General features: G+C 39.3%; 1 protein-coding gene across 2 annotated transcripts in view; it reads left to right on the top strand.

The window, feature by feature from the left end:
* CTNND2 (catenin delta 2) overlaps positions 1 to 25,824 on the top strand; it is a 244,047-nt gene that overhangs the window by 5,233 nt on the left and 212,990 nt on the right. The window contains exon 2 of one of the 2 annotated variants that reach the window (XM_029958914.1): positions 13,530 to 13,782. The exons of the other annotated variant lie outside the window; for it this stretch is intronic. Coding sequence (XP_029814774.1) covers positions 13,530 to 13,782 — 253 coding nt within the window. The remainder of the gene's footprint in view (positions 1 to 13,529; positions 13,783 to 25,824) is intronic. 2 annotated transcript variants of the gene reach the window in all.

Here is a 25,824-nt window from a genome sequence, read left to right as displayed (position 1 = left end):
AAGACAGAAGTTCTCTATCAGCCGACACCTCAGGAAGTCTTCCATCATCCCCATATCGCCATTGGCCAGTCAGAACTCAAATCAGTCCAACAGTTTAATTACCTAGGTAGCTTCATCTCCTCAGATGGTAAGATTGACGAAGAGATAGACAACAGGTTAGCAAAGGCATACAGTGCTTTCAGAAAGCTTCATAAAAGAGTTTGGCGAAATAAACACTTGAAGAAAAGCACCAAGATCAGTGTTTACAGAGCCATTGTGCTGTCTACTCTCTTATATGGATCCGAATCATGGGTCATCTACCGCCACCACCTGCGACTCCTAGAGCACTTCCATCAACGCTGTCTCCGTTCAATTCTAAATATCCACTGGTCAGATTATGTGACTAACACGTCTGTTCTAGAATAAGTAGCAGTCACAAGTATTGAGGCCATGTTGCTGAGAACACAGCTGTGTTGGGCAGGGCACGTCTCCAGGATGAAGGACCACTGCCTCCCTAAGATCTTGCTTTATGGTGAACTTGCCGTTGGCTGCTGCATGAGAGGAACACCGAAGAAAAGATACAAGGACTCCCTGAAACAACATCTCAGCCTTGGCCATATTGATCAACATAACTGGTCTACTCTGGCCTCCAATCGGGATGTCTGGAGACACACCATCTATAATGCTGCTGATGCTTTTGAGAAAGTATGCAGGATCACTCTTGAGGAGAAAAGACAACGCAGAAAGATTCGTGCCTTGCAGAATATACCACCTAAGGAGTCTTTCTGCTGTGCCTTTTGCAACCGGATGTGCCTGTCTTGTATTGGCCTTATTAGCCACCAGCGTGCTTGTAACAGACATGGATAAAGCCCTTCTCAAATCTTCATTCGCAAAGCCCAGCTATGATGATGATGATAGGAGGAAACCTGATGTTCCTTCTTTTGTCACAGAGCTGATGGCTTTCTCACAACATGACTGAGCCACCTCATTGTTCCATCTGATGAGGTGCCTGTGGTAAGGATCAGGTCTCTATTCTAATGACCTAAAGGAGAAGTAGAGAGGGAGAAGTCAACCCCCCATTTTTCTACTGCCTCAGGCAGGAACAGCCCATGCAAAACTGACTGCATTCTTGGTTTGTTTGGGCTTGTTTTTTTGCAGGAAGGGGAGGTTGCTCGTTTGCTTCTTGTGGCTGTTCAAATAGCTTTGACCTGCTCCTTTCCTCATTTGCATTGCACAAGTGAAGCAGGACAGTCCCACCTCTTTGGTGTCAGTGCAAGATTCTGAGAGCCAGATTCACATGCCATTTGTCCCCACTCCCTGCGGGCTCCCTCTCTGTGAAAAAGGCTGGACCTGTTCAAATGTCCATCTCATTGACCTGGTAGACAGAAGTCTGGCATTGTGGAGTTGCTTCTGGAAAACTGCACTGGTCACCATCTCCTTGCCTCTGTCCTGCCTTCCCTCTGCAGCTGGCATGGTGGGACAGAGACCTGGCCTTGCTCAGGGAGGGAGTGCTGGTCAGCTGCCCAACAGCCCTGCCTTGCTGGTAGTCTGTGGAAACAGTAACTGCTGAGTAGGCCTAAGTAATTTTTTTAACATGTTTTACAGCAAGGATGGAGAAGGGTATTGCATGGGCTGCTTAATGCTGCTTTTAAATACCAAAGAACTTGATTTACTGCATGTTTTTTATGTTGGTCCAGCTTAGCCTTTCTTTGATTCTCAACATTTTGTCATGTCTCTCAGCTCCTTTGTTGCCCTGTACAAAAGGAGCCTGGGGCTACAAAGGGTGCATGAATTGAGCCAAAGTACATAATCTTCAAAGACTGTAAATATTTGTCTTGATATGTAATAAAGTAGTGGATATACTTGATATTTTTAGAAGTCACTATTTCAATGTGAAGATTTTTTTCATATTGTGAAGCAATTTTCCAATATTTGAAAATTTGCCATATGAAAAAAGATGTCCAAATCCTCTACAGCGATTTACTCTTCTTTCAAGAGTAATTAAGTCTACTTTATTGCAGTTGTGTGGTATAACAAACTGATAGTTGTTTTCTGTGTCTGTTTTTACAGATAAACTATTCTTTTACCATTTTTAAAGCTTTAAACCTTAATCTTTTAACCTTTTAAGTTTGTTGGTTTTTTATTTAAATGGTTATGAAGTTGTTTAAAACAGCATGATAGAATCACAGAATAGTTTGTATTGGAAGGGACCTCCAAAGATTATGTAATCCAACCCTCCTGCAATAGACACGGACATCTTGAACCAAACTAGGTTGCTCAGAGCCCCAACCTGACCCTGAATGTTTTCAGGAATGGGACATCTGCCACCTCTTTGGGTAACCTGTTCCAGTGCCTCACCACCTTCATTGTAAAAAACAGCTTCCTTATATCTAGCCTCTTTTAGTTTAAAACCATTACCCCTTGTCTTATCACAACAGACCGTGCTAAAAAGTCCCTCGGCAGCTTTCTTGCAGACCCCCTTCAGTTACTCTTTCAAGCTTTCTCTTCACCAGGCTGAACAACCCCACTTTCTTAGCCTTTTCTTGCTGCCCATGCTGCTTTTGATGCAGTCCAGGATACAATTGGCTTTCTGGGCTGTGAGTGCACATTACTGTGTCATGTCCGACTTCTCATCCACCAGCACCCCCAAGTCCTTCCTGGTGGGTCTGCTCTCAATTCCTTCATCCCCCAATCTCTATTGATACTAAGGGTTTTTTGCATCTTGCACTTGGTACTCAGTATTCAGCTGATAGCTTAAACAAATATGAGTGGGGGTTTTTTGAACATTACTTGGAGACATATCTTTTTAATAGTCAATTACAATACCTTTTAGCAAGCAGTCCCTTGGTAAGTTGTTTGCTTTTAGCTATTTCAAATCACTGAAATTGTCTGTGATTTAAACATGCTGAAAAAACTTTAGAAAATTGCCACGGCATGAAATGAAATGAGACTATGTAAAATGACACTGCGGGTCTGCAATTTCAATGTCATGGCAAATCACATACAGACAGCTTAGATCACAGCTTTCTGTACCTGAAAGGTGTGCAAACATAACTTCAGTTTTGGGAGTCAGACTCTTGAGTTTGATCCTTGCACATCACTAGTGACAGGTTCCACAGGGTAGTTTGTATCCCGGCTGCCGTACAGTTATCTCATCCTTTCTCAGGTTGTGTTAAGTATTGCTTTTCAACATAGAACTGGAATTTAGTTAACCAGATGCAATTTCACAGACTTCAGATTAAAGAGTAAAAGGAATCTTCAGGGGTTTAGAGGAAATAAAAAACCTCCTGTATGCAAACGGTTAGTTGTTGTCAGGTTCCTACGGGGAGCATCAATGAGTATGTTGGTATAGTATTAATTCAGTTTCAGAATGGCATCTAGCTACTAATGTGTGGCAGTTTGAGCCACATTAGAAATTCAAAATCCAATTTCCAGGCTTCCCCCCACCCCTTCCCACAATTTATCCTAACACCAGAAAGAAACTTTCAGGCCAGAGGCTTCTATAGTGGAAGGGGAAGTATATACATTTATTTACACAAATAAATATATTGTACAAACTAAAAGCAATTATATATATATATATTTACATTTCTGTCAGTCCTTTTAAGCTCCTCTCTTTAGTCCAGGAAGAAGCCTTCCGAGGCTGATATGTAACGCAGTCTATCTCTCATGGGAGTGTTCGGGGCCCGAACGCTCCCCCCTCACCAAGCTCCAGCTGTTTGTGGAAGTTTTTTCCTCCTCATGAAGTCCAAGAAGATAGCTTTAAGTCCTTTCTCCTCCATCCTGTGTCATTTCTGCTGTATGATCTCTCTCTCCTAATCTCATACCTCAGTTCTTAGGCTGCTGCAGTGTAGTTCAGCTTATCAAGCGTCTGCATCCTAAAATGTTGATTCCTCCAAGTCAGTTTTCGGCTGCCCCTGGTCAACTTCGGCAGGCAACTCCCGAGCTCTTGGCCTGTCTCCAATTTCGCCTGGGATTCCTCTCCCAAGGGCCAGGCTCCCTCCTCTGGCCCATCTCTTGGCTCAGCTTAAATGCTGAGCCTCTCCTCCACTTACAGTGGAGGGAAAGAAAAAAACCCCCCCCCCCCAGCTTAACTGCAGAAAAGGAGGGGGGGGGAGAGGGCTTGGCTGCAGAGCCTGCCTGTCTCCTCTTACCTCAGGTGCTGTGAATTCTCTTCCTTCACAGCACACACTCCAAATGCGGCCCCTAACTGACCTAGGCTGAGTTGGGGGGTCGCAGGGCTCCCCTCCCGCCCCCCCTGGAGGGGGAGAGAGGGAGCCCAGCCACCCCCTGGCCTTGTCCACCTACACACAGCAGACACCAACAGCAAAACAACCAAGACTGCAATGCCAACCATTTCCGGTGCTGTGATATATGATTTTGAGCAGAAGCGAACAACATGGATGGTGATGGACTCTCCAGGGAACACTGTCCTGGTACCCAATCACCTCTGAGCCCCCACAACCTCTCTCGGGGGGAGGGGGGGGGGCAATTTCAAACTATGACAAATGAAAAGTTGCCTGTTATATGCTAGTTCCCGCATTACAAATAACTAATTTAAAAATAAAAAGGGAACCTTGGTTTCAAATATATTTTTGTCTCTAAAATTGTCACTTCAGGCAAAAAGAGGAGCAACAGAAAAATCAGCTTTAACTTGCCTGGTTTGGATTAAACCCTTTGTCCTTTATAGTGCTTCTCAAATCTGTATTTAGTTGTTGTTCACTGTGGAACTGCAAGAGTTAGGTTATAAATACCAAATATTGCTTCTTTCTGCTTAGATTGTGGCTTCTTTCTGGTTGGGGGACAGGTTTACTTGTTTGGTTTGTTTTGTTTTGTCACAAGCTGTTGTGCCATGCACGGATGTAGTGTGATGGCACAGCTGCAGTTTAATTGAGGATCATGCTGATAAATCACACAGCATGGAGTTCTGGCTATAGGACATAATGTTTTCAGAGAAATTAAAAAGAAAAACTATTCCTACCACTGCATCTCTATCAGTTTGGTAATGTTGTGATAATAGACCTGTATTCCTAACTGACATCCACTTGATAACATTGCTTTGGGAGAGAGAATTATAGGAAGCAAGCAGGGAACAAATCTTCAGTACCAAGTAAATTGAGCAGAAAATACCTTAGTGATTTGCATAAAGAGTAACAAATAACAAATCACCTCAAAGCAATACAAAGTCATAATCCCATTTCATTTGACAGATCCAGGGTGTCTAACCTGTGTTTTATTCTTGCATATATGTTTTAAGTGATTTCTTTTTTTCCAGGTACAGTATCATCATCTTTCTTGAGAAAGAATATTTTTATTTATTTCCTTCCTATTAAAATTTTGGCAGGAGTATAACAAAATACATTGTTTTCAACTTCAGTGGTATCCAGTGGAAAAGAATGGAAAGGAAGGGAAGTGGCAGGAGGTCAAAACTGAGCAAAAGCACCTTTTGTAATCTGTAAGCAATATCCCTGTATTGGGATTGCATTTCTCCAAGTAAGATATTTGTAGTTTCAAAGTGCTGAGCCCGTGATTGGATTCCATAGAGGAATTGTACCCATCTGAAGACAGATGAGATTTCACCACTCTGAATAGAAAGTTTTTGAAATGGTCAGTATCCATAGCCTCCTTCCTCTTCCCATGACCAGGATACCTCCAGAGGCTTGTGTTTTGTTCTGTATTTTCTAATTCTCATTTTTTAATAGAAGAATGACTTTGAATCACATCTCAGCATTTCTCAGGTTTCCCTTGACTTTTGCCTACTATTGAGGGAGAACTGTACAAAATCTTACTCAGGGAAGTAAAGGCAGATGAGATTTACCTACTCTGTAAATCTCATCTGCCACTGCTGTGAAAATACAGTGTTTGTGCCAGAAACTGTAGGTGTATTTATCATCTATTTACTGTACAAGTGTAGTCTCCATTTAAAGCCTCATCACGTTAGATTTTAGTGATACAGGACATCTATTCTCATTTATGTACTTCAGTGTTGCATAGAAATGCAAGGTTGTCATTCATGAAATAAAAAGCAATTCAAACATCTTTCATGAATCTCCTTCTTGAAGATTTTTATTGAACAAAAACACTGTGTCTGAGGTAACTACTCAGTAATGTCTTTAAGATGACTAAAGCTTTTGTTAGAGGATCATTCCTTCTGCACTATTATGTTTAAAGGCACTCTTAAAAATCACCAGCCCATTATTTATTCATTTTTTTAACTTAAGCTGTAATCTTTTTTTTATATATATAAGACTGTCTACTTTTAGAGCTCTTCCTTTGTTGTAATTTCAGCAGTGTACATGTAGTTTTTGTAAGTACATGTATTCAATGATACAACTACTTTTAAACTATCATTTGCAAAAGTTAGGTTAATGGTTAAGGTGTACATATCACATGGTCTGGCACTGGAACACAAATGTTATTACCTCAATAATAAAATAACTGTCTATTCCAGAGTGGAAACTACTAATTAAAATAGCTGAAGTTCAGTAAAGTGTTCTAAGAAATAACAGTTAATGGCCACTTTATTACTTAGGATTATACTGTACTAAATTAGAAGTCAAAATCTGAAGGAGAAAACATCCATGTGCTTGATGGCCTGATGGCTGCATGATGCAGTGCAGGCTGTTAGTCTGTTATTGTCTTATAGTATTTATACATCTTCTTATATATTAATTGTGATTTTCGTCCATGTGTTCAGTTTTATGCCAACCAGATGGATAGGAAACTCCTAACAGGGATTTTGAGAGAAGGGGATTTAGGAGTGAAAACAGACATTTAGTTGCAGTAGGCTGGTCTATGCTCAGTACTGTGGTCTGTGTGGTTTTGCTGTCGTTGGGTTATTTTGTCCCATGCACAGACTGTGATACCATGTAGTACTACAAAGAGGAAGAAGGTGATGTATGTCTTGTATAGTACCATTGCTCAGGGATGAATTTTATCTCTAGTGAGGAAATTTGCATGATGAATTTTGGTATCTCAAATCCTGAAAGGGCTGTTGCTTTTAAAGATGGTGGCAATTGTTGATTTCTCTGTTTAAATGCTCATGTAGCAAATGAATTAAACTGCATGTTCTCCCCAAACTGAGAGATGCAACTCAGAGAAAGAAGACACAATCTGAGAAAAGATCTTGGCAATAACACCTTCAGCAGCTGAAGCTGACATCCGATTATCACATTATGTGTATGCACCATTTTTATTTTTTGTGCTGCATTGCAGGCAGCATCACTGAAACATGCTAGAAGCTGAGCCTCAGAATGAAAGTTGTATATCTTGGTGAAATTAAAATCTGGCAGATTTAAAATGCAGTCAGTTCCTGGAGGTGGAAAAGGAGTATTATATTTTTTAATACTGCTAGCTTAAAAAATGAGGCTTCTCCCCTGTTTGGTTGTAAACAAGGAATTCACTCCAGCCTGGAGTTGGAAATCTGAAATAATATATAGTTGCTTCGGCAGTTCTAATATCTGCATAAAACCCACGGTGTCCCCTTGTACTATATGGATTTTTAAATTATGCTTTAGCTATATATGTTTTTGAGATACAGGCTGTGTACCATGATGGACATCCTGTAACTCTAGAACCTGATGGTACAGGATGACTGAAGGGAAGGATGTAGAACTGGAGAAGGTTATGGTTGTGGGGATGCAAGATTGGGCACAGCAGTGAAGTCTTGTGACAAACCTGGCTGGGGAAGAGACTGCATTCAAATTTTGACTTTAGTTTCACAGAAGTCACATTAAACACTGCTGCAAAATAAACTTGAATTGGAACTCGTTCATCTCAGGCACTATATCTAATTAACTGAAATACAAGTTCCTAAGATACAAATTCTGTCATCATTGCTGCTCACTGAACTACTTATCTACCTATTTCTGCATTAAAATTTGCTTAGAGATACAAAAATCCTATAGATGACTTCATTCATAAGGTATGCATTTTCTTCCATTGTCAACCCTGGTGGAACCAAGTGATTTCAGATTGGCACCAGCTGATCAGATATTTGAAACCATGAATAAAATAATTAATAGTAAAGAAATGCCAAGTCTAAATTGGTGATTAAGAAAATTATTCCATATGGTGAGGGCTAGCCAATGGCAGTTATACATCTTCCCCAAATAGAAGGTGGGAGCAGTAAAATAAAAGAGAGAGAGAGAGAGAGAGCTTTCCTTCAATAAAAAAAGATACGTATGTCAAACAAAAAATTAATGTGAAAAGGAGACTAAGATACAATGTGAGAATATGCAAACTGAAGTGGAACAATACAGGCAAGAGGAACCTTCAAAGTGACCTGATAACAGCTGTTCTGTAAACAGAGGAGTAGCTCAGAAACCAAGGAAGGTTCAACTGATTCTTTCTGCATTATAGAAAAACATCAGTTTCTAAGCAAAGGAATGTTCAGCCTTATTGTTACAATTAGTGTTAGATCTAAAGAACACTCTTAGAAAATGGAAATGAAGGGATACATCAATGCAGTAGCAACTTCAGTTCTTCAGTTTTCAAAGACTGTCAGGTTTTGCATTGTAAGTAGAATTATTGAACATGACAATATGAAGAGCACACGTGATGTGTCCTTGCATTCTCTGAAGCAAGGAGTTTTCCTCCCACAAAACAGTGGCATGTAGATATTGCAATAGTCAGGAGATGATTTTAAGATTTTTGAAAGAATCAAATAGCAAATGGTTAAAAATTCATTATTGGGATGTACACTTACTTTGAATATGTTTATGACCTTCATTAGGTTAATACTTTTCAGCTGCCGCAGTAGCAATGAACCTATTAACTAATTCGGAGATGCTCTGAGTATTTCCCATAGAAGTAATAGTGTAGCAGCTAAACAGCTACCTCTGGTTTTGGAGATGGGATGGGAAAGTGTGAAAAACACAAATCGCCTGTGCATCTGGTAGGCACAGGGAGGTTGCCTTAATAAAAAAGGCTTTCTCTTCACCATGTCACGAAAACATCTGGTGATAAAAATATTACTGAACATCTTGAAACAGCTTGTAGACAAACTAATTACAAGTAGGTGTAACAGTCAGGTACAACCAGTACTTGAGAAAATTGTGACTAACGTGATCATGAGTGGAAAAGAGACCTTTTTGGCTATATACCACGCTGTTCAGTATCAATTTCTTTAGTCTGCCTGCATTTCCACTGTACAGCATGTTATGTTCCCTTAAAAATACATGCCTGATACAGCAGGGAGACCCGTGATTTGCCATGGCCAGCTGTTGAAGGCACTGAGCTGACCGTGGCAGATCTGAATGGAGGGAAGGAGCTTGTCTTTCCTCTGATTTACACAAAATATGAGCATGTGGAGAAATCTGGAACCAGTGAAAAGAATTAGGCGGAACAATCGTGGAAGACCTAAATGGTAGATCTGTGGAAAGCATAGGCAGGCTGGATGGGGAAGAGCCCATCTCATGAAGATGCAAGATTTGCTAACAGATTCTTTTTATTTGTCTCTGGCTAAGAATTGTGAGACTGAAGTTTTGATTGCAAGATGGACTAAATAGGACAAAATAAAGAGTTCAGGGAAGTGAGGGAGGAGCAAATGGAAAAGGAGAAACAGAAAGTTTTGGTAATTTTGATGGTGTTTTTTTCCCATTTCAAATACAAAAAATCACGTAGTAAAGTTGTCAGCCTACACAGAACTCTGTGGTGCTGGTGTTTGCATAAGGTCCCGAGTATTTGAAATCTAAATTGGAGCCTTGTATCTTAAAATCCTGTAGTGTTGACTGTTTTTTGTTTTGCTCTTGGTTTTCATGTCTGAAGTACAAAATTCCTTGTGTGTACTTTGACCAGAGGATATGATAGTGCCTTCATAAAATCTTAACAACCTTCAAGGTAGTTACTAATATCAATTATGGTTTTTCCCTCTCTCAGTAAATATTTTGTTTCCCTCAACCATATATTTCTCTTAAATTTTATTCCCTTGTGGGAAAAGCACTTGTGGAAAAGTGCTTCTAAAAGTAACTGCTAAGCAAATTTATTATCATTATTATTATTAATAATAATTGTGTTATTATTACATGTAATGTTATTATTGCATGTAATGTAATAATGTTATTATTACATGTAATACCATACATCTCGAACAGTGTTAAACTTGACTATTTGTTCTTGTAACTTTGGATTGCCCTTTCTAATCTATTTTGTTAAACTTCTATTGCAAGAAAGCTGGTGCATGCTTTAAAACACTCCAACATTTTGAGGTAAAGTGTTTGTATCCTCCAAACTTGATGAGTTTTTTCTTAATTGATACAGAATTCACTGTGTTGTTTTTATGGTGTATTAGATGGGAAAGTATCTGTTTTATAAACCTTTCTATAGTTTTGCTACCAGCAGAATTTGTACAATTAATGAATTCATAGAGGGATGATGGACATACCTTGCACTGAAAAGACATCTTACTGGGATCCAATTTTCAACTTTCGTGTGAGAGTATAAGTTAACTACAGGTGCAAATCACTGAAGAAAAAAAATAAAGGGAAAAAATAATTTTGAAATCTGTATGAAAGACCCTAGGAGAGAAGGTTAATGCAAGAACTGAATGTCTAATATCAGATAAGAAGAGGAAAAATTTACAAGGTGATATCCGCGGATCGAACAGAGGCAACAGCCGATGTAGTAAGATAATTCTTATAAATGACTTTATCCTTTCTGAAGGTCTGATTGTTCTTATCTTAACTGGACAAAATGCCCTCTCACTTCTAGAAGTGTGAACTTTTTAGCAGTTCTTATATAAGTTCAATAGAACCATGAGGAGGGCATATATCAGGTCTTTGGAGGGTTTTCGTTATAGTTAACAAGGGCTTTTTATTCTCTTTGGCAAAGATTTGTAAGAACATACTAAGTGTGTAGCACACCAGATGCTCCATTTGCTGAGGATGTGATTTTGAAGTCAGAGTAGTGAGGGGCTGAGAGGATCCAATATCTTTGAGGCATTAATGACATGCCAAACTGATGACTTTGCTTCAGTTTTACTTGTGTAAAAATGTCTGCTAAAGCATAACCCTTCTACTATAGTTAAAGGTAAGTGACTGTAGTCAAATTAGATATAGAAGTTATTCTAAAGTATTAGTTCTTTGAGGTTTTTTGTTTTTCTTTTAATTGATCTGGGTAGCACTGTCCAAACAAGCTTAATTGTGAGTGTTTAAGTCATAGATTTGTTTCATTCTCATGTTCTGAATATGGCACTTCTGTGTTCATTGTGATAAAATTCAAAAGGAAGTAACAGTCTGCTGGGAAGATAATTTGAGAAATGAATCAAAGTGACTCAAGAAGCTTGTAGGTGTTAGGGTGACAGCTAGTTGCAGTTCATATAAATACCTATTTTGAAAACGAGACAAAGGATAAAACAGAAAGAAAACTTTTCAAATGGTTTAAAAACAAACATGATTTCCATTGAACTGTCTTGCAAAGGAGATGAAGGGAAAACTGTGGAATATTTTGCAGAGCAATCAACATTACAATGAAGCTTTTGTTTTCAGCAATATTGGTGTTGTAGGGTTTTTTGCAATTCCCATATAATTTGTCAAAAGGCAAGAGCATATTCTATGGAATGACAGTGCTTAACAGTATGCAATTACATTTTTGCTTTTTCACTTGAAAATATTTCTGGTATTTTCTCTAACTTGTTTTATTACTCTTCTCACAAGGCAGCCGATATTGGGTTTGAATTTGTATTTTCTGATAAAATGTGATGTTTACCTTGTTTCTTTCTAATACTCAATTTAGCATGATTTTGCATGGGATGTTTAAATATGCTAATAATGTTATTGCATTTGAACTGATGCAGTTTTATAAAAAAAGGTCTGTGCATCTTACTAGTCATTTCTTAAGGAAGTATGTATATATACTAACAATCAAACCAAAAAAAATGTGAAAAATGTTCCTATATATGTGAGTAAACATAATCATAGAATCATAGGCTGCTTTGGATTGGAAGGGACCTTTAAAGGCCATCTAGTTTCAATCCCTTGCAGTGAGCAGAGACCCCTTCAACTAGATCAGGTTGCTGAAAGCCCCCTCCATCCTCGCCTTGAGCACTTCCAGGGATGGGGTAATCAATAAGTGAGGGATCCCACTTACCTATGTTCTAAAGTTATGATACATGTTATTGTAAAATTAAATACTTCAGAGCTGTAAGAAAAAAGGAAGAAAACAAGGCAAAGATTCGATATAAATTTAAAATTTACAGGTGTTGTAACTTTGACAAGCACTAGGTTATACAAAACTGTGATAATTGTATTTAAAGCTCACTATATTTCATTTTCTGACACATTGAGATAAAATGCTTAAAATCCCTTTCATGGACCTATAGTGCATTAAATATTTATTTTTAAATGTGCATGTTAATGAAAAATGATTGGGAAATCTATTATAAAAACCTATCTCTGCAATATGTGGTTTTGTCTGCAGTTTAGCATATGAATTTGAAGCTAGGAATAGCCCTGGACCTGGACCACTCCTCTTGGCAAAAATATTCTTGTTGTCTTGGGACAGGACGGAATGGCAGCCACCATGAGTTCATGTACCACTTCAAACAGCTCCATTTCCTTCTGAGCAGAGCCAGCATTTTATTTGTATTTATGTGCAGGCCAAAGATCATGTGGATGTTGGTCCTCTGTCCATTACAGTGATAATCCATTTGCCATTAACTGAATTTGGTTGAAAAATATTGCATGTTTAATAAGAATCATAAAGCAGACTGGATCTCCACTTCCCAGTGCTATAACAGAAAGATAATGGACTACAAGAGAGATTAATAAGATCTTTGAGTTGCAAAAGCATTAAGTCAGTTTAAAGCTGTTGGTTAAGCCGCTCAAAACTGGTAATGCATTAATCTTGAGCTGTGGTGTGTAAGCACAGCCTTTGCTGGCATGTATTAAGATATCTACCTGCTCACGTTGTGCTTAGCTCTTTTTCAGATTGAGATAGCAGTAGCAGTCCCCTAAGTCTTAACTTAAGGTGAAATTTGCAGAAGATGGGTTAACAAATCGTATGCACCAACTCTTGGTAGCAGGTGTCTGGTTTTACCTGCTTCATGGAGACCAGGACTACAAATCTGGGATGGCTGGGTATTTCTTCTGCTGTAGAGCCATATGTCTCAGTGTGGACTCTTGAGCCTGGTTTGACTCCCCTTTTGCTGGGGAATCTGACTGACTTTCACCTGTCAGGACTGCAAGAACCTCGCTCAGTGGTGGTTGTGAACCTTAGCTTGATTATTCCCATGCTGCTTCTGCACTTCTTTTATTTCATCTTAGTGCAGTTAAAACCCCAGGTGAAAGCACTGGTACAATCTGTTTAATTGTTTTTAAGGTCTTCTAGTCCAGAACTGGTATGTCATTTAGAAATTTGTTTGACGGTTATTTCCTTCTACGGTTTTAAAAATGACAATGTTGCTTGTTTCTTTTGTTTTTTTCTCATTCTTTTTGAACCTCTGTTTTATATGTGTGTGTTGTTTGTTTTTTTTTTCCTCTGCCTAGACCTGGTTAACCATTTCTGTGAACAGGTCCTCAATTTTTTACTTTGTCCCTACTTTCCTGTCGTAGCCCCATCTTCCCCTGGTGTCGACTCCGTACCCTTACAGCGCACAGGCAGTCAACACGGCACACAGAACGCAACAGCGACCTTCCAGAGGGCCAGCTATGCGGCCGGCCCAGCCTCCAATTACGCAGATCCCTACCGACAGCTGCAGTATTGTCCTTCTGTTGAATCACCCTACAGCAAATCTGGGCCAGCCATCCCACCCGAAGGGACCTTGGCTAGGTCACCTTCCATTGATAGCATTCAGAAAGATCCCAGGTGGGTGAAACCTTCTTCGTTGTCTTCTATTTCTTATCATGGGGAGCTTTGTAATTGCGGTTTGCTTTGTATGTTTCTGCTGTTGAATGTAAAAAAAAAAAACCAAACACCTGTGATGGTACATGAAAGACTATGTTTGCCTAACAGCATTGACCTAATACTTTACCTTGGAAACCTTTCATCAGCTCTTCTGTGCAATGAGATGATAGGTGTGGTCTTGTGTGTGTGTGTTTAACCTGCTTTCAGTAGTGCTACTCCTCAAAAGCTTAAGAAAAATAATTTTCTCTGAAAATGGGAGGAGTAGTGTGACTGTTTTGACTCTGTAGCCATTGTGGATTGAATTTTCAAGTTGCTTCTTCAGCTGAAGTTGTTGCAGTTCTTGGTTTGTCTGCAGTTAATGTTCATAAATGTTGCAGAAAATGGTATTTTAGTATTTTGCAATGAGACTGAGCAATGTGGAAGCAACACATAACCAGGCTTATGTTTCACCTTGTGTGTTGTACAGGCTTCCAATGCCAGTACATGGTAGCAGAATGTATGATTACAGCTTTGCAGAAATGGTTGTTACTGTGCATGCTTTTCAAATGTATAGCCAATTTTTAATGTTGTTAATGACCATCCTCATCTACCTAGGGAAAGTGCAGGGAGGAGACTTTATAGCCCAAGGAGGCAGATGGATTAGAGAGTTTTCTGGCAAATTATTTAACTTTTGTGGTAACATCAGTGGAAATGCTAGCTGAAATCCTCAATGCACCTTGTGATTTTATTCAGTTTTCTGATGAAAAAGAAAGAAAGTCTCTTTGATAACTTTGAGTTTAAACTTGTTGAAAGTGTTAATGTATACTAAGTTTTTTCTGTGGCAAGTAGTCTGATATATAGTTAGATATTGCTATGTGTAGTTTAGAGGTAGAGGAGCCCAAAAAATTTGCCATCAACAAAAATGCTGGAGGTGTTTAAGCAACAATTTGAAAAGACTTCTTTCCCTGTTTAGCAGGGATTAGCAGGGATAATGCTTGTTTAGCATTATAGCAGTTCTTTCTCTCTCTTCACCCAGGAACACAACAGCAGATAACAGTTTACGGCAAGTCAGAAATATCACTGTTTGTAGATACTTCTACCATTGCAGAGATTTACTTGTTGAGAAAACTTCTGTCTTCAACCTTTTTTTCCCCCTTAGCTTTTCCTCCAGAAATTTGAAAAAATGTAAATTGAATTCCTCCCCTTCTTCCTCCTGCCCCAGAGCAAACATTGGTAACAAAAGGGAAACAGTCTTTTTCTATTATGGTGGTATTTTGATATATTTGTATTCCAGAATATAAAAGTCCATGGAGGAAAAATAGCTTTGCTTTGTAAATTGTCTCATCTTCAGACTTAAAGAAAATTACATTAGGAGTGCTCTAAACCAGAGGAGAAATAACTGTAATCTATATGAAATGTTCTTAGGAGAAGCATGATGATGCTGAAGGCGCTATTCCCTATAGACAGGAAAGATATATTTGCAGTACATCTACAGGTCCTAGACATAATATCTTTCTAAGAAAACATTATCTCTGTTTAGTTGCTCTGCTGTCACTTTGCAAGTGTTAGCCAGTTAATGTATAGGATATGTGCTTGTAAAAGAAGATTTCTTCTTATAAATTTTTCATTTGCTTTTTTTTTGGTTCTTTCTTGTCTTGTAGTACCGTTTGTGCATTTATGTGTTGATTTCTGTAGGTAAAGTAGGAACGAACAGGCATCCAGATATAAACAGAACTTCATAAACTCTTTAGAGGGGATCATTAAATATTGTTTCTGATTACTATTAGATGGACTGGGAATTTGCACAAAATAAGTTTTGTAAAATAGGTTTGTATTACTGTTGATCTCAGTCATTTGATCTGTGAACTGTATGTGCTGTCTCTTACTTAGTATTTCTACCCTTGCTTGTTGGTTTCAATAATTTTGATAAAGAAATGTCAGAAACACCTGATTATGTTGTGCCTTAGTCCACAGAAGCTATAGTCCATCTGGGCAGACTGACTTGTGAAACTGTCTGTGGCCTACCAGCAGTTGCTGATCATTCAGTATTGGAAAGACATTGAAAATTTGAAAGGAGTTTTTGTAAAAGTAACAAAAGCAATCAGGATGCTTTTAATGTGTTGATTTCTATGAATAGTTTACAAAAATGTGTATAAATTACAAGTGTGGAAATGATAAGATGGAAGACTTTCCAGATGCTTGAAAAAATAATGTGGAAGGATAGAAATTATTTAGGGTAGCACATGGCAGGTATAAGTAGGAAAAGGAAAACATGGCCCAAATGCAAAAAACGCTTTCAATGGCTGGGTTAAGTTGCATTGTATGCCTCAAAGGGTTATCATTTATACCTTACAGAGCAAGAAGAAAAACAAACATGTTAGTCAGCAGATGGACTTTGTCAACTGAGAAGTTCCGAGTTTCCTTATAGCCCTGTTGCTGATTTGGTTGGCTGGTTGGTTGGAGTGTTTTGTGACTGTCCCGAATTGTGGAGGGGAATGGCAGGCATCCTTTTCAGGCACCAAACCTCTCCTGTCCAGCCAGAGGTCCAAACAAAGGCTTGCTAGCAGAGGAAAGTCTGCAAGACAAAAACATACTAATTGCAGGCTTTTGATTAGCATTTGCTATATATCAGTCAGCTCAAGACAAAAAAAAAATAAGTATCTAGAAGAAAACATACTCACCCTAATAAGCAATTAGCATTCCTAAAAATGAACATCATTTTCTGGAATCTTAGGTTCAGGCAGAATTTCTGTCTGAAGAAAAATGGTTATCAGGCACTGATGTCGTTGACAATTTTTTCTGTTGTTTTCACCATGTAGTTTGTCTTACTAATACTCCAGATTTAAAGACATATTCTGAGTTGACGTTTGACAAATGAAATTTTAGCTCAACATCTGTTCTGCATCATCCAGTTGTCATAAAATGCAGTTTAATGTTCATTAACTTTAAGTTTAGGACAAAAACTTTAAAATTAAAAAAAAAGGATCAAGAAATTTGCAATCAAGTCTGTGGCAGGGGATAATTTTTAATTTATGCGGGTAGACTTAGCTCATATGGGCTCATAAACAGGTAGTAAAAACTTTACACATCTATACTGTTGGAAAATCTGAGGCTTTGTTGTTTAAAAAGGAAATAAGCCCCTTATCACTGTCAGAAATAAAACTTAAGTTCTGCATATGAGAAATGAAGGAGTTGATATCATTACATACTGATTCTTTGGAGCATTCTTTTATGTTTACTTCGTATCAAGAAAGGAAGAGAAATGTGCGGTAGGGCTCTGATATAAACTGATTCATGCCATAATCTCATATATAAAAAAGTGGCATAGGGAGGGAAAGAACACAATTTTTTTTATAATTATTTGGTTCCTGCTGAAGTGTGAATGAGAGAAGTCTTGAGTATTTTAAAGTATCAGAAATATATGCTAATGTGATGTTTTCCAGTTTACTTTCATTCTGTCTCTTGGTACCAGAAAATTATCTATGGTTTATCTATTCCTTTATTTTGTGTTTCTATTATTTTATTTTATTCTTCGATTTTTATTTTGTCTACTCCTAAATTTTAAGGGAACTGGGGAGTCCTAAATAGAAATGCAGGTATCCAGTTGTCAGTCTGTGAGTCTGTGTAGTTTCCAATTTTTACTCCAAAATCCGAACTTGACAAATCTGTACAAATTACTTAATCTTTGAGTTTTTAACCTACTAAGAAACTATGTACAGGTACTGCTACTGATAAATTACACTTACTGCAGAACAGATGAAAAACAGAACATTTTCACATCCTTCAGTTGAATACCAATGCGGTTATGTGGTAACAGTGTTATTGCTTGTTTATGAACTCACTGGGTCTGTTTTGGATCTGTCCAGTCAACATGTTTCCTTCATTGTTATGTGACTTCTCACCTTACACAGGTCACCTTTGCCTGTAAAGAAGCTGACAAGAAGCTGAGTTAACAGCAAGAATTTTTGTGGAATAAACTCCATTATGGCTACCAAAGTGGATTTCAGAGTTCAGTGTCAATTCTCATATTGCATTGAATTAATAATGATCTACACTTAAAAGTTTCCTTTATGGCTTCACCTTTCATGTGTTTCAGAACCTTTAGAACTATCTATTCAGAAAAAGTGGTGTAATTTGGTGAATGCAGCTGTAAAAGGCTTATTATTCGTTATAGAACAGACTGCAATAATGATTGGGCTCTTGTTTTTAAAAAACCCAAAACGTTAGCAGTAAAGAATCATGTTGCAACTTTACAAAGAAAAAAAATTAAAACCAGCTGCCTTGTAGTGGTTGTCACCTTTAGAACTGTCTGGGTGTAGATCAGCTTAGAAACAGTTTTCCAGGTAGTGCATGATTTAACTGTAACACCCTGAAATGTTTCTGCTCTGTTGTCCACTTTCAGAGTCTACTTCCCTTTTCATTACCTCTGCTGACCCTAATTTCCTCCTAAGCAGAAGATGATGGTGCTCTATCTTCTAAACTTTTAAACTTTCTTTCTTTATACTTATGAAAGGATATAAATTAGATCAGAACATTCTGTGTGAACTGTACGTTTCAAAACTCATCTTTTTTTTTCTTTTTTTTTTTCAAAAATGTTTTCCACATTTGCAAAATACTAGCTAGAGAGCATTATTTTTCTGTAGGAAAAATGAACTCTAGTTAAATTTCTGTGCTCCAGTAAACTGCTTATGAGATTAGCACACAGAGTTTGGAACATGGCCTGTTAAAAGATGAATGATTCTGCAGGAGTCTTCTCCATGTATTTAATCTTACTTTGTTCGAAGGATTGTCTCAGTGTTAATAATGTTAGTCTCCTGTAAATCTGATAGCAGCCAGGCACTTGGAACAGTCTAAAGAGGTAAAAAAATAACAGTATAAACCTGCATGTGTGGGAGGTTGGAAGTCTTAGTGGGAACATGTTTGGTAGGTCTTTTGAGAAGGGTTGTCACCTTCAGAAGGAAACTCCTGGTGAGGTAGAAGGCCTTGCTGTGACTACAGTACAGCTGGTGGCAGACTATGCAGCACTGCTGTTTTCAGGTCTGAAATGTGACATGGGATTTTCCAGAATCCCAAGGGATTGGTGGTGGCATTGGTGAGTTTCTGGTGTAACTCTAATCGAAGGTGTAGAAGATTGAAGTTCATGTTCCTAGTCGGGATGAGACAGAACAGGACTTGCAGCTTCCTGCTTTTATATGGCACAGTGCGTGATAGGAGCTCTCCTTTTCATTTAATACAAAGATCCTTCTTACCCTTCTCTGAAGTTAAAGGGGAAGGCAATTCTCCAAAGGTGGTCATAGTAAGGAAGTCAAGGGAAACGCATTTCTAGTGAATTAGAGCATGTAAATGTTGGTAGAGTAGGCTTACCTCCAGAAGTAAATGGTTCAACTTTCTCAGTCCTACTAACACTCTACTAAGACTTTTTTTTGCATCAAATTTACACAGGCCAGGACCCTTGTATCAGTAGAATCAAGTGGCTGGTGTTTGAGAGTGCTCATTTTGTAGCTCTGTGTTTAAGTATATCTTTCATTCAACAAGGAAATACCAGGTTTATTTTCCCTACATAGAAATTTTACAGTATCTTAGGATCTAATGCATACTCCTCTGAGTATGAAAAACTGACCCTGAAAGCATAAATTTGAGGAGTCTAAGCAACACAAAAATACACACAATTCAAAAATAGCAAGTCTGGAGCACAGTGCAATTCTTCATACAGATCTTTTCTACATGGAAAGCAGGAATTTTTACTTAGTGTACAAATTAGTTTTTAGAAAACGTAGCAGGTAGGATAAAGTAAACAGCAATCTGTTTCCGTTTCCTAATGAAGTTAATTTAGGATGAAGCCTGCTTCCTTAAAATAGGTGAGGATGGAATCCATAGACTATCCTACAGTCTGTCAGTTTGGTATTTTGGGACCTAGCTGAAACCTTGGCTGGAAAACACTTTCCTAGGGAATATTTATTTCTGGCTTGAGCATGGCAAAATAAACAAGGATCTAGCTGGTCCATGCAAGTGTCAACTTATGGTAAGGTGGAGAATCGATATCCAGAACTTGTAAAACTTATTTTTGTGTACATTTGAGCACATAGTTCCTTTCTTTCCACTGCTTACATTTAAGTGGTTTATAAATGGCTGTAGAGGCATTGGACATAGATGGAGTTATTTCACAGCGCAGCAAATGCAATTCAGTATGTACAGAAGCATCCACCTGTATTTGCTATTTTTTTCTCTCCAGAATTTGCCCCATATTTTTAGCAACCTCTCTTCTCTGGGAGAAATGCTTGAGGGGAAAAAAAAACCCAACTAAATAAAACCAACCAATCAAAAAAAAATTAATAAAAACCCCCATCCCAGAACTGTAATCTAGAGGAATTAAATGACTGCGCTCATGAGCACTACTGCACACTTTCTCTCCTTTCTGACTAGTACCATTTTATTGACAGTGCAGGAGGCCATCAATTTTGTTACCATCCTGTCTTTAAAGAAATTTGATCCTATCATTAGCAAACCTGCCCTACTGCAATCACGGAACATCACAATTCAATACATTACAGTACCATGGATAGTGCTGGTTCATGTGGTTTAAATATTGAATCTCTCCAGAAGTGTTTGCGGTTCCTAAACTTTGAGCAGAGTAGAACAGGTTATGTGTAGCCATTTTATTTGGTAGGTTATTTGTGCAGTATAAGGTATAGTTTTGAGAGAGGTGATGCCTTGTCTCTTGTTTTGATTTGCAAGTTTAGCTCTTACAATCCTCTCCCTCTACCAGAAGGTATTTCCTTTCCTTAATGATGAAGGGAGAGAAGTCAAAGGCCACTTATATACTTGTCAATGATTCAGGGCATTTAGGAGGACTCTTGCAGGAGTGCACATCTAATAACTGGGAGCAGGGGGAGGAGACTGATGTTTCCCTTTTTAACCATTTTGTTGTTTCTCACCCTTCTTCCTCCCCAGTACTGGTCTGCCACTTGAAGAACAGCAACAAAACCCTTTCCACTCTTTCTTTCTTCATCTGTTGTATATTTTAATGATTTCATTCATCCAGGAAGAAGCAAGTGGACAGTGTACCTCATAGTGTACCTGTCCATAGCTCATTTATGGCTATGACATAACTGAGCTTCTAATGGCAAATATATACCTCAGTGCAGTTTCTGCCTTTGTTTGCCACACATTTTGCTCAACATCCTGTGGCTCATTTTCAAACTTTGACAGATGCAAAATATGTGTGGTGCCTTTCTGTGATGACAGAGTGTAAGAGATAGGAAATGTTATATTTTCTAACCAGACATTAAAAACATGGAGAAGAATCATACTTCCAGCCTTTACTGGGCTCATGCAAGCTGTTACAATCTCCTGGTAAGATAAACCACGTAAGAAGCTTCTCAGTAGTAGCTCTTGGACATCTCATCAGCCAAATGGATAATAATGATCTTACTGTTTACAGGGACATTGAAAATAAGTTAAATTTTTAAGGTACTTTGAAGTTCAAAGGATAATCTTACTTGGGAAGCATGATGGGAGGGAGGAGAGGGATATATGTTAAGTGGAGAAGATGAATAAGGAAAATTCTGAAGAAGCTAGATAAAATCAGGACACGTAGTCTCAATTTTTTTCGTTAAAAGAAGCAACTGATAATCATCCTCAATGCTAAGACATAAATTGCTGTGCAGAGGTTGTTAATTTCAGAAGCTGGACCTCAGTGTGATATAGCACAACTATTTTATAAGCAGGAAATAAAAGCCAGCCTTGAAAGTTCAGGACATTTCTGCAAGTTAATAACATCAAGAGTTTGGTGAAAAAATATTTCTAGTGTAGAGTGGAGCTAAAAATGTTTGAAGGGAAAGAATGATCAACAACTTTTTTAGTTTCTAGCAGAACTTTATAGCTTTTATAAATTAAGAGATTGACATTAAAAGCTTCAGCTCTATGTAGATTAAATATGTCAGATAGGAATAGACTAATCTCTACCAGATCGCTCAACATCACAGAATCACAGAATTTTCTGAGTTGAAAGACACCCGCAAGGATCATCAAAGTCCAACTTCTGACCTTGCACAGGACAGCCCCAAAAATCACACCGTACGTTTGAGAGTATCATCCAAACACTTCTTTAACTCTATCAGGCTTGGTGCATGACCAGTTCCCTGGGGAGCCTGTTCCAGTGCCCAATCACCCTCTGGGTGAAGAATCTTTTCTTATATCTAACCTGTATCTCCCCAGACACAGCTTCATGCCATTCCCTCAGGTCCTGTCACTGGTCAACACAAAGAAGGGATCAATGCCCACCCCTTCCACTTCCTCTCATGAGGAAGTTGTAGACTGCAATGAGGTCTCCCCTCAGTCTCCTCTTCTCCTGACTGAACAGAACACATGACCTCCTTGTATGGCTTCCCCTCATAACCATTCACCATCTTCCTTTGGGAAGATCCCTCCTTTGGGATCAGAGCCTGATGTGAAGTCCAGCCCCAGCCTTTATTTCTCTGGTGCATCGCTTTTGCCCTGGTGATCTCCTCCATCGTCACTTAATTGTTCTTTCTCATCCCAGTCTACTGCCTCTTCAAGAGCTCAATGAACAAGTTTCAGAGGCACGTCACAGTTCTTAGTATTAAGTGGTTTCCTAGGAAGCTGAAGGCAACTCTGATCCCACAGAAAACTGTAACCATTGTTGCCAGGGAAACTCCTAGCCTCTAGACTTACTGTGAAATATTTGTACTTTTTAATTGTTTGGCTTTGGTTGGTTGATTTTTTTAAGCCACTGTAGCACCAGTGGAATCACTTGCTGCTTAGCTTGCCATCTAGTGCTAATAATTTGGGGGTCTTGTTTGTCCTTACTGTGTAGTGAAGCAGAGAAATCTGGATAGCTGAAGACCTGGAAAGAAATGGACAGATTTTCTTAGTCCAAAGGAGGGCAAAGTGAGATGTCTAGGTCTCCTGAACATACCAAACATAAAAATATGGAGGAGGAAGGCACATGGGAGAAAGGAGGAGCTGTGTAAACTCTGTCCCAAGATAAAACAAGTAATTTACTTCAGGAAATGAGCAAAAATTTAAAGAAAGTATTTGAATTTAGTTTTTTACCCTTTAAAAATCATTTGAAGTTAACTTGATAATCCTTTTCTTCCGTATGAGGACATGATGTACTTTTCTCATAGACTTTTCAAAGAGGAGGGCTGATTTTTGGTTTTATTTTGTGGTGCTGCATTTTTCCACCTACCTGAATTTGAGCATATTGAGCATAAAAACTTAGTTTGAAAGCTTGAACCTGATAGCTGCAGCTGAAGAAAAGTCATCTCGTATGTATGTTGGTGGAAGAGAGAGGAATGAGTACTGATAACACAAATGTAACCCAGTTTCCTAGTATAAGCAACTCTCTTACCTTCCTGTTAGCCAGGGTTGTGTAATGTTTCATTGTTACTCTCTCTCAGAATCTGTGCTGATCCATCAGCCTCACTCCAGCTCTTGTTGCTAACTTGAAAAGTGGTCCCTTTTTTTGACTCCCTTCAAGCTCAGGAGATGCCTTCTAGGAGTCTAGGCAGAGAGTGAACCTGGAGCAACCTGCAGGTTTTTGTTTTTCTGAGGTGTTGCTACATTCCTGTTAGCTAAGTGATATTTTGCTGCTGTGCCTGTTCTAGTTAAGTACTTAGAACTGTAGATCTGAAAGGTGAGTGTGCAGTGAGTTACCTGCTTGCAGAGAGTCATGGTGTCTGGGTCTGCTCACAACAGGTGTTTTGCTATCAATGAAGTTTAGTGTAGTTGAAGACACAACATGTTTGAACTGCTTTAGTCAGTTGTAATTCATGTCCAACCATTCATGAATAGAAGCGGCCTCTGTTTGGTGAAGTGATCCTGTAATTACATACCTGTTTTATGTAGATTTATGGCCTTGGGTGGCCTTAAAATGGATTGATTTCTTTTTTCCCCTGCAAGAAGTTGGCTTTTGTAAAGGGTTTACCCCTGGATGAGGGGAAGGCTGTGGATGTAGTCTACCTGGACTTCAGCAAAGCCTTTGACACTGTCTCCCACACCATACACCTGAAAAAGCTGGCAGCCCATGGCTTGGACAGGGGCACTCTGTGCTGGGTTAGGAACTGGCTGGAGGGCCGGGCCCAGAGAGTGGTGGTGAACGGGGCTGCATCGTGTTGGTGACCAGTCACTAGTGGTGTTCCCCAGGGGTCAGCGTTGGGCCCAGTCTTGTTTAATATCTTTATCAATGATTTAGATGAGGGGATTGAGTCCACCAGCATCACTAAGTTGGGGGGGAGTGTCAATCAGCTGGAAGGCAGGAGGGCTCTGCAGAGGGACCTGGACAGGCTGGAGACTTGGGCTGATTCCAGTGCAATGAGGATCCACAAGGCCAAGTGCCAAGTCCTGCACTTTGACCACAACAACTCCCTGCAGCCCTACAGGCTGGGGACAGAGTGCCAAGTCCTGCACTTTGACCACAACAACTCCCTGCAGCCCTACAGGCTGGGGACAGAGTGGCTAGAGAGCCAGGCAGAAAGGGACCTGGGAGTTTGGATTGACAGAAAGCTGAACATGAGCCAGCAGTGTGCCCAGGTGGCCAAGAAGGCCAATGGCATCCTGACCTGTATCAGGAACAGTGTGGCCAACAGGTCCAGGGAAGTGATTCTTCCCCTGTGATTCTTCTCACTCAGTGCTGGTGAGGCCGCACCTGCAGTACTGTGTCCAGTTCTGGGCCCCTCAGTTCAGGAAGGATATTGAGGTGCTGGAACAGGTCCAGAGAAGAGCAACAAGGCTGGTGAAGGGACTCAAGTACAAGTCCTATAGGAAAAGGCTGAGGGAGCTGGGGATGTTCAGCTTGGAGAAGAGGAAGCTCAGGGGAGACCTCATCACTCTCTACAACTCCCTGAAAGGAGCTTGTAGCCAGGTGGGGATTGGTCTCTTCTCCCAGGCAACCAGCAGTAGGACAAGAGAGCATGGTCTTAAGCTCTACCAGGGGAGGTTTAGGTTAGATATTAGGAAGAAATTCTTTACAGAGAGGGTAATCAGGCACTGGAATGGGCTGCCCAGGGAAGTGGTGGATTCTCCATCCCTGTAGGTTTTTAAAATGAGACTGGATGTGGCACTTAGTGCCATGGTCTCGTAACCACAGCAGTAGTGGATCAGGGGTTGGACTTGAGGGTCTCAGAGGTCCCTTCCAACCTGGCTGATTCTCTGATTCTATGGTTATGCCTTTTGAAGTTTTCGTATAGTTCTTTGATTCCTTCCGATAGCTTTTAATAGGAAAGGCTTGACATTTTTCTGCATCAGAGTCTCTGCCAAAAGTCTTGTAGAGTTCTGGCTGCACACAAATGGGCATACAGAGGATCCTTTAGATGTTTTGCTGTCAGATAACTTTTTCAGGAAAAAGTTGGAGAAGGGCGTTTGATTTCTCCTGTTGCTTTACCATCCTAACTGAGTTTGCCATGGGTAGCCAAATTGCAGAACCTTTGTTTGGGCAAGGCATTTAATCTCTCATGTATGTAGAAATTCTTTTAAATGCTTGAAATCATCTCTACAGGATGAAATCTTCTTTGCATAGTCTTCTCTGGTGGATTTTCTTTTTCATTTGTCAGCAGCTACATTTTTTTAATGAAATTTTATCCTAAACTGTCAAGGTTTTATCTGCAGCTGCTAAGGGATAACAGATCCTGTCAGCCACTGCTTTTTCTGTGGCATGTCTCCAGCAACCATCTGTTACCTTTCTGCTTCTGCGTGATTTACACACCAGAATCTCCCCTCATTAAAAAAAAAAAAAAACCTACAAAAAAACCCTCCCAAAAATATCAGCAAAGAATGCTGCATAAAAGCTTTGTCTGAAGTATATAAGATTATATATTTGATTTCGGTAAACATGGATGCCGAGTTCTTGAGTCTGATAAGAGAGACTTTAGAGCAGTTTAGTTATGCTACATAGGAGGAAAGGGCTGCCTGTTCTCAGGAGGAATATCCTAAATAAAATCTTCTCATCAACACCTATGTGTGCATACCTTTCACAGAGAAATTCAAGAGAAATGCACACTGAAT

The sequence above is a fragment of the Manacus vitellinus genome, unplaced genomic scaffold (genome assembly GCF_001715985.3).
Source record: "Manacus vitellinus isolate BGI_N305 unplaced genomic scaffold, ASM171598v3 scaffold_17_pilon, whole genome shotgun sequence".
In the NCBI taxonomy this organism is placed as follows: Eukaryota; Metazoa; Chordata; class Aves; order Passeriformes; family Pipridae; genus Manacus; species Manacus vitellinus.
Note: the sequence above shows the minus strand (reverse complement) of the source record. Positions and strands in the feature narration are given on the sequence as shown.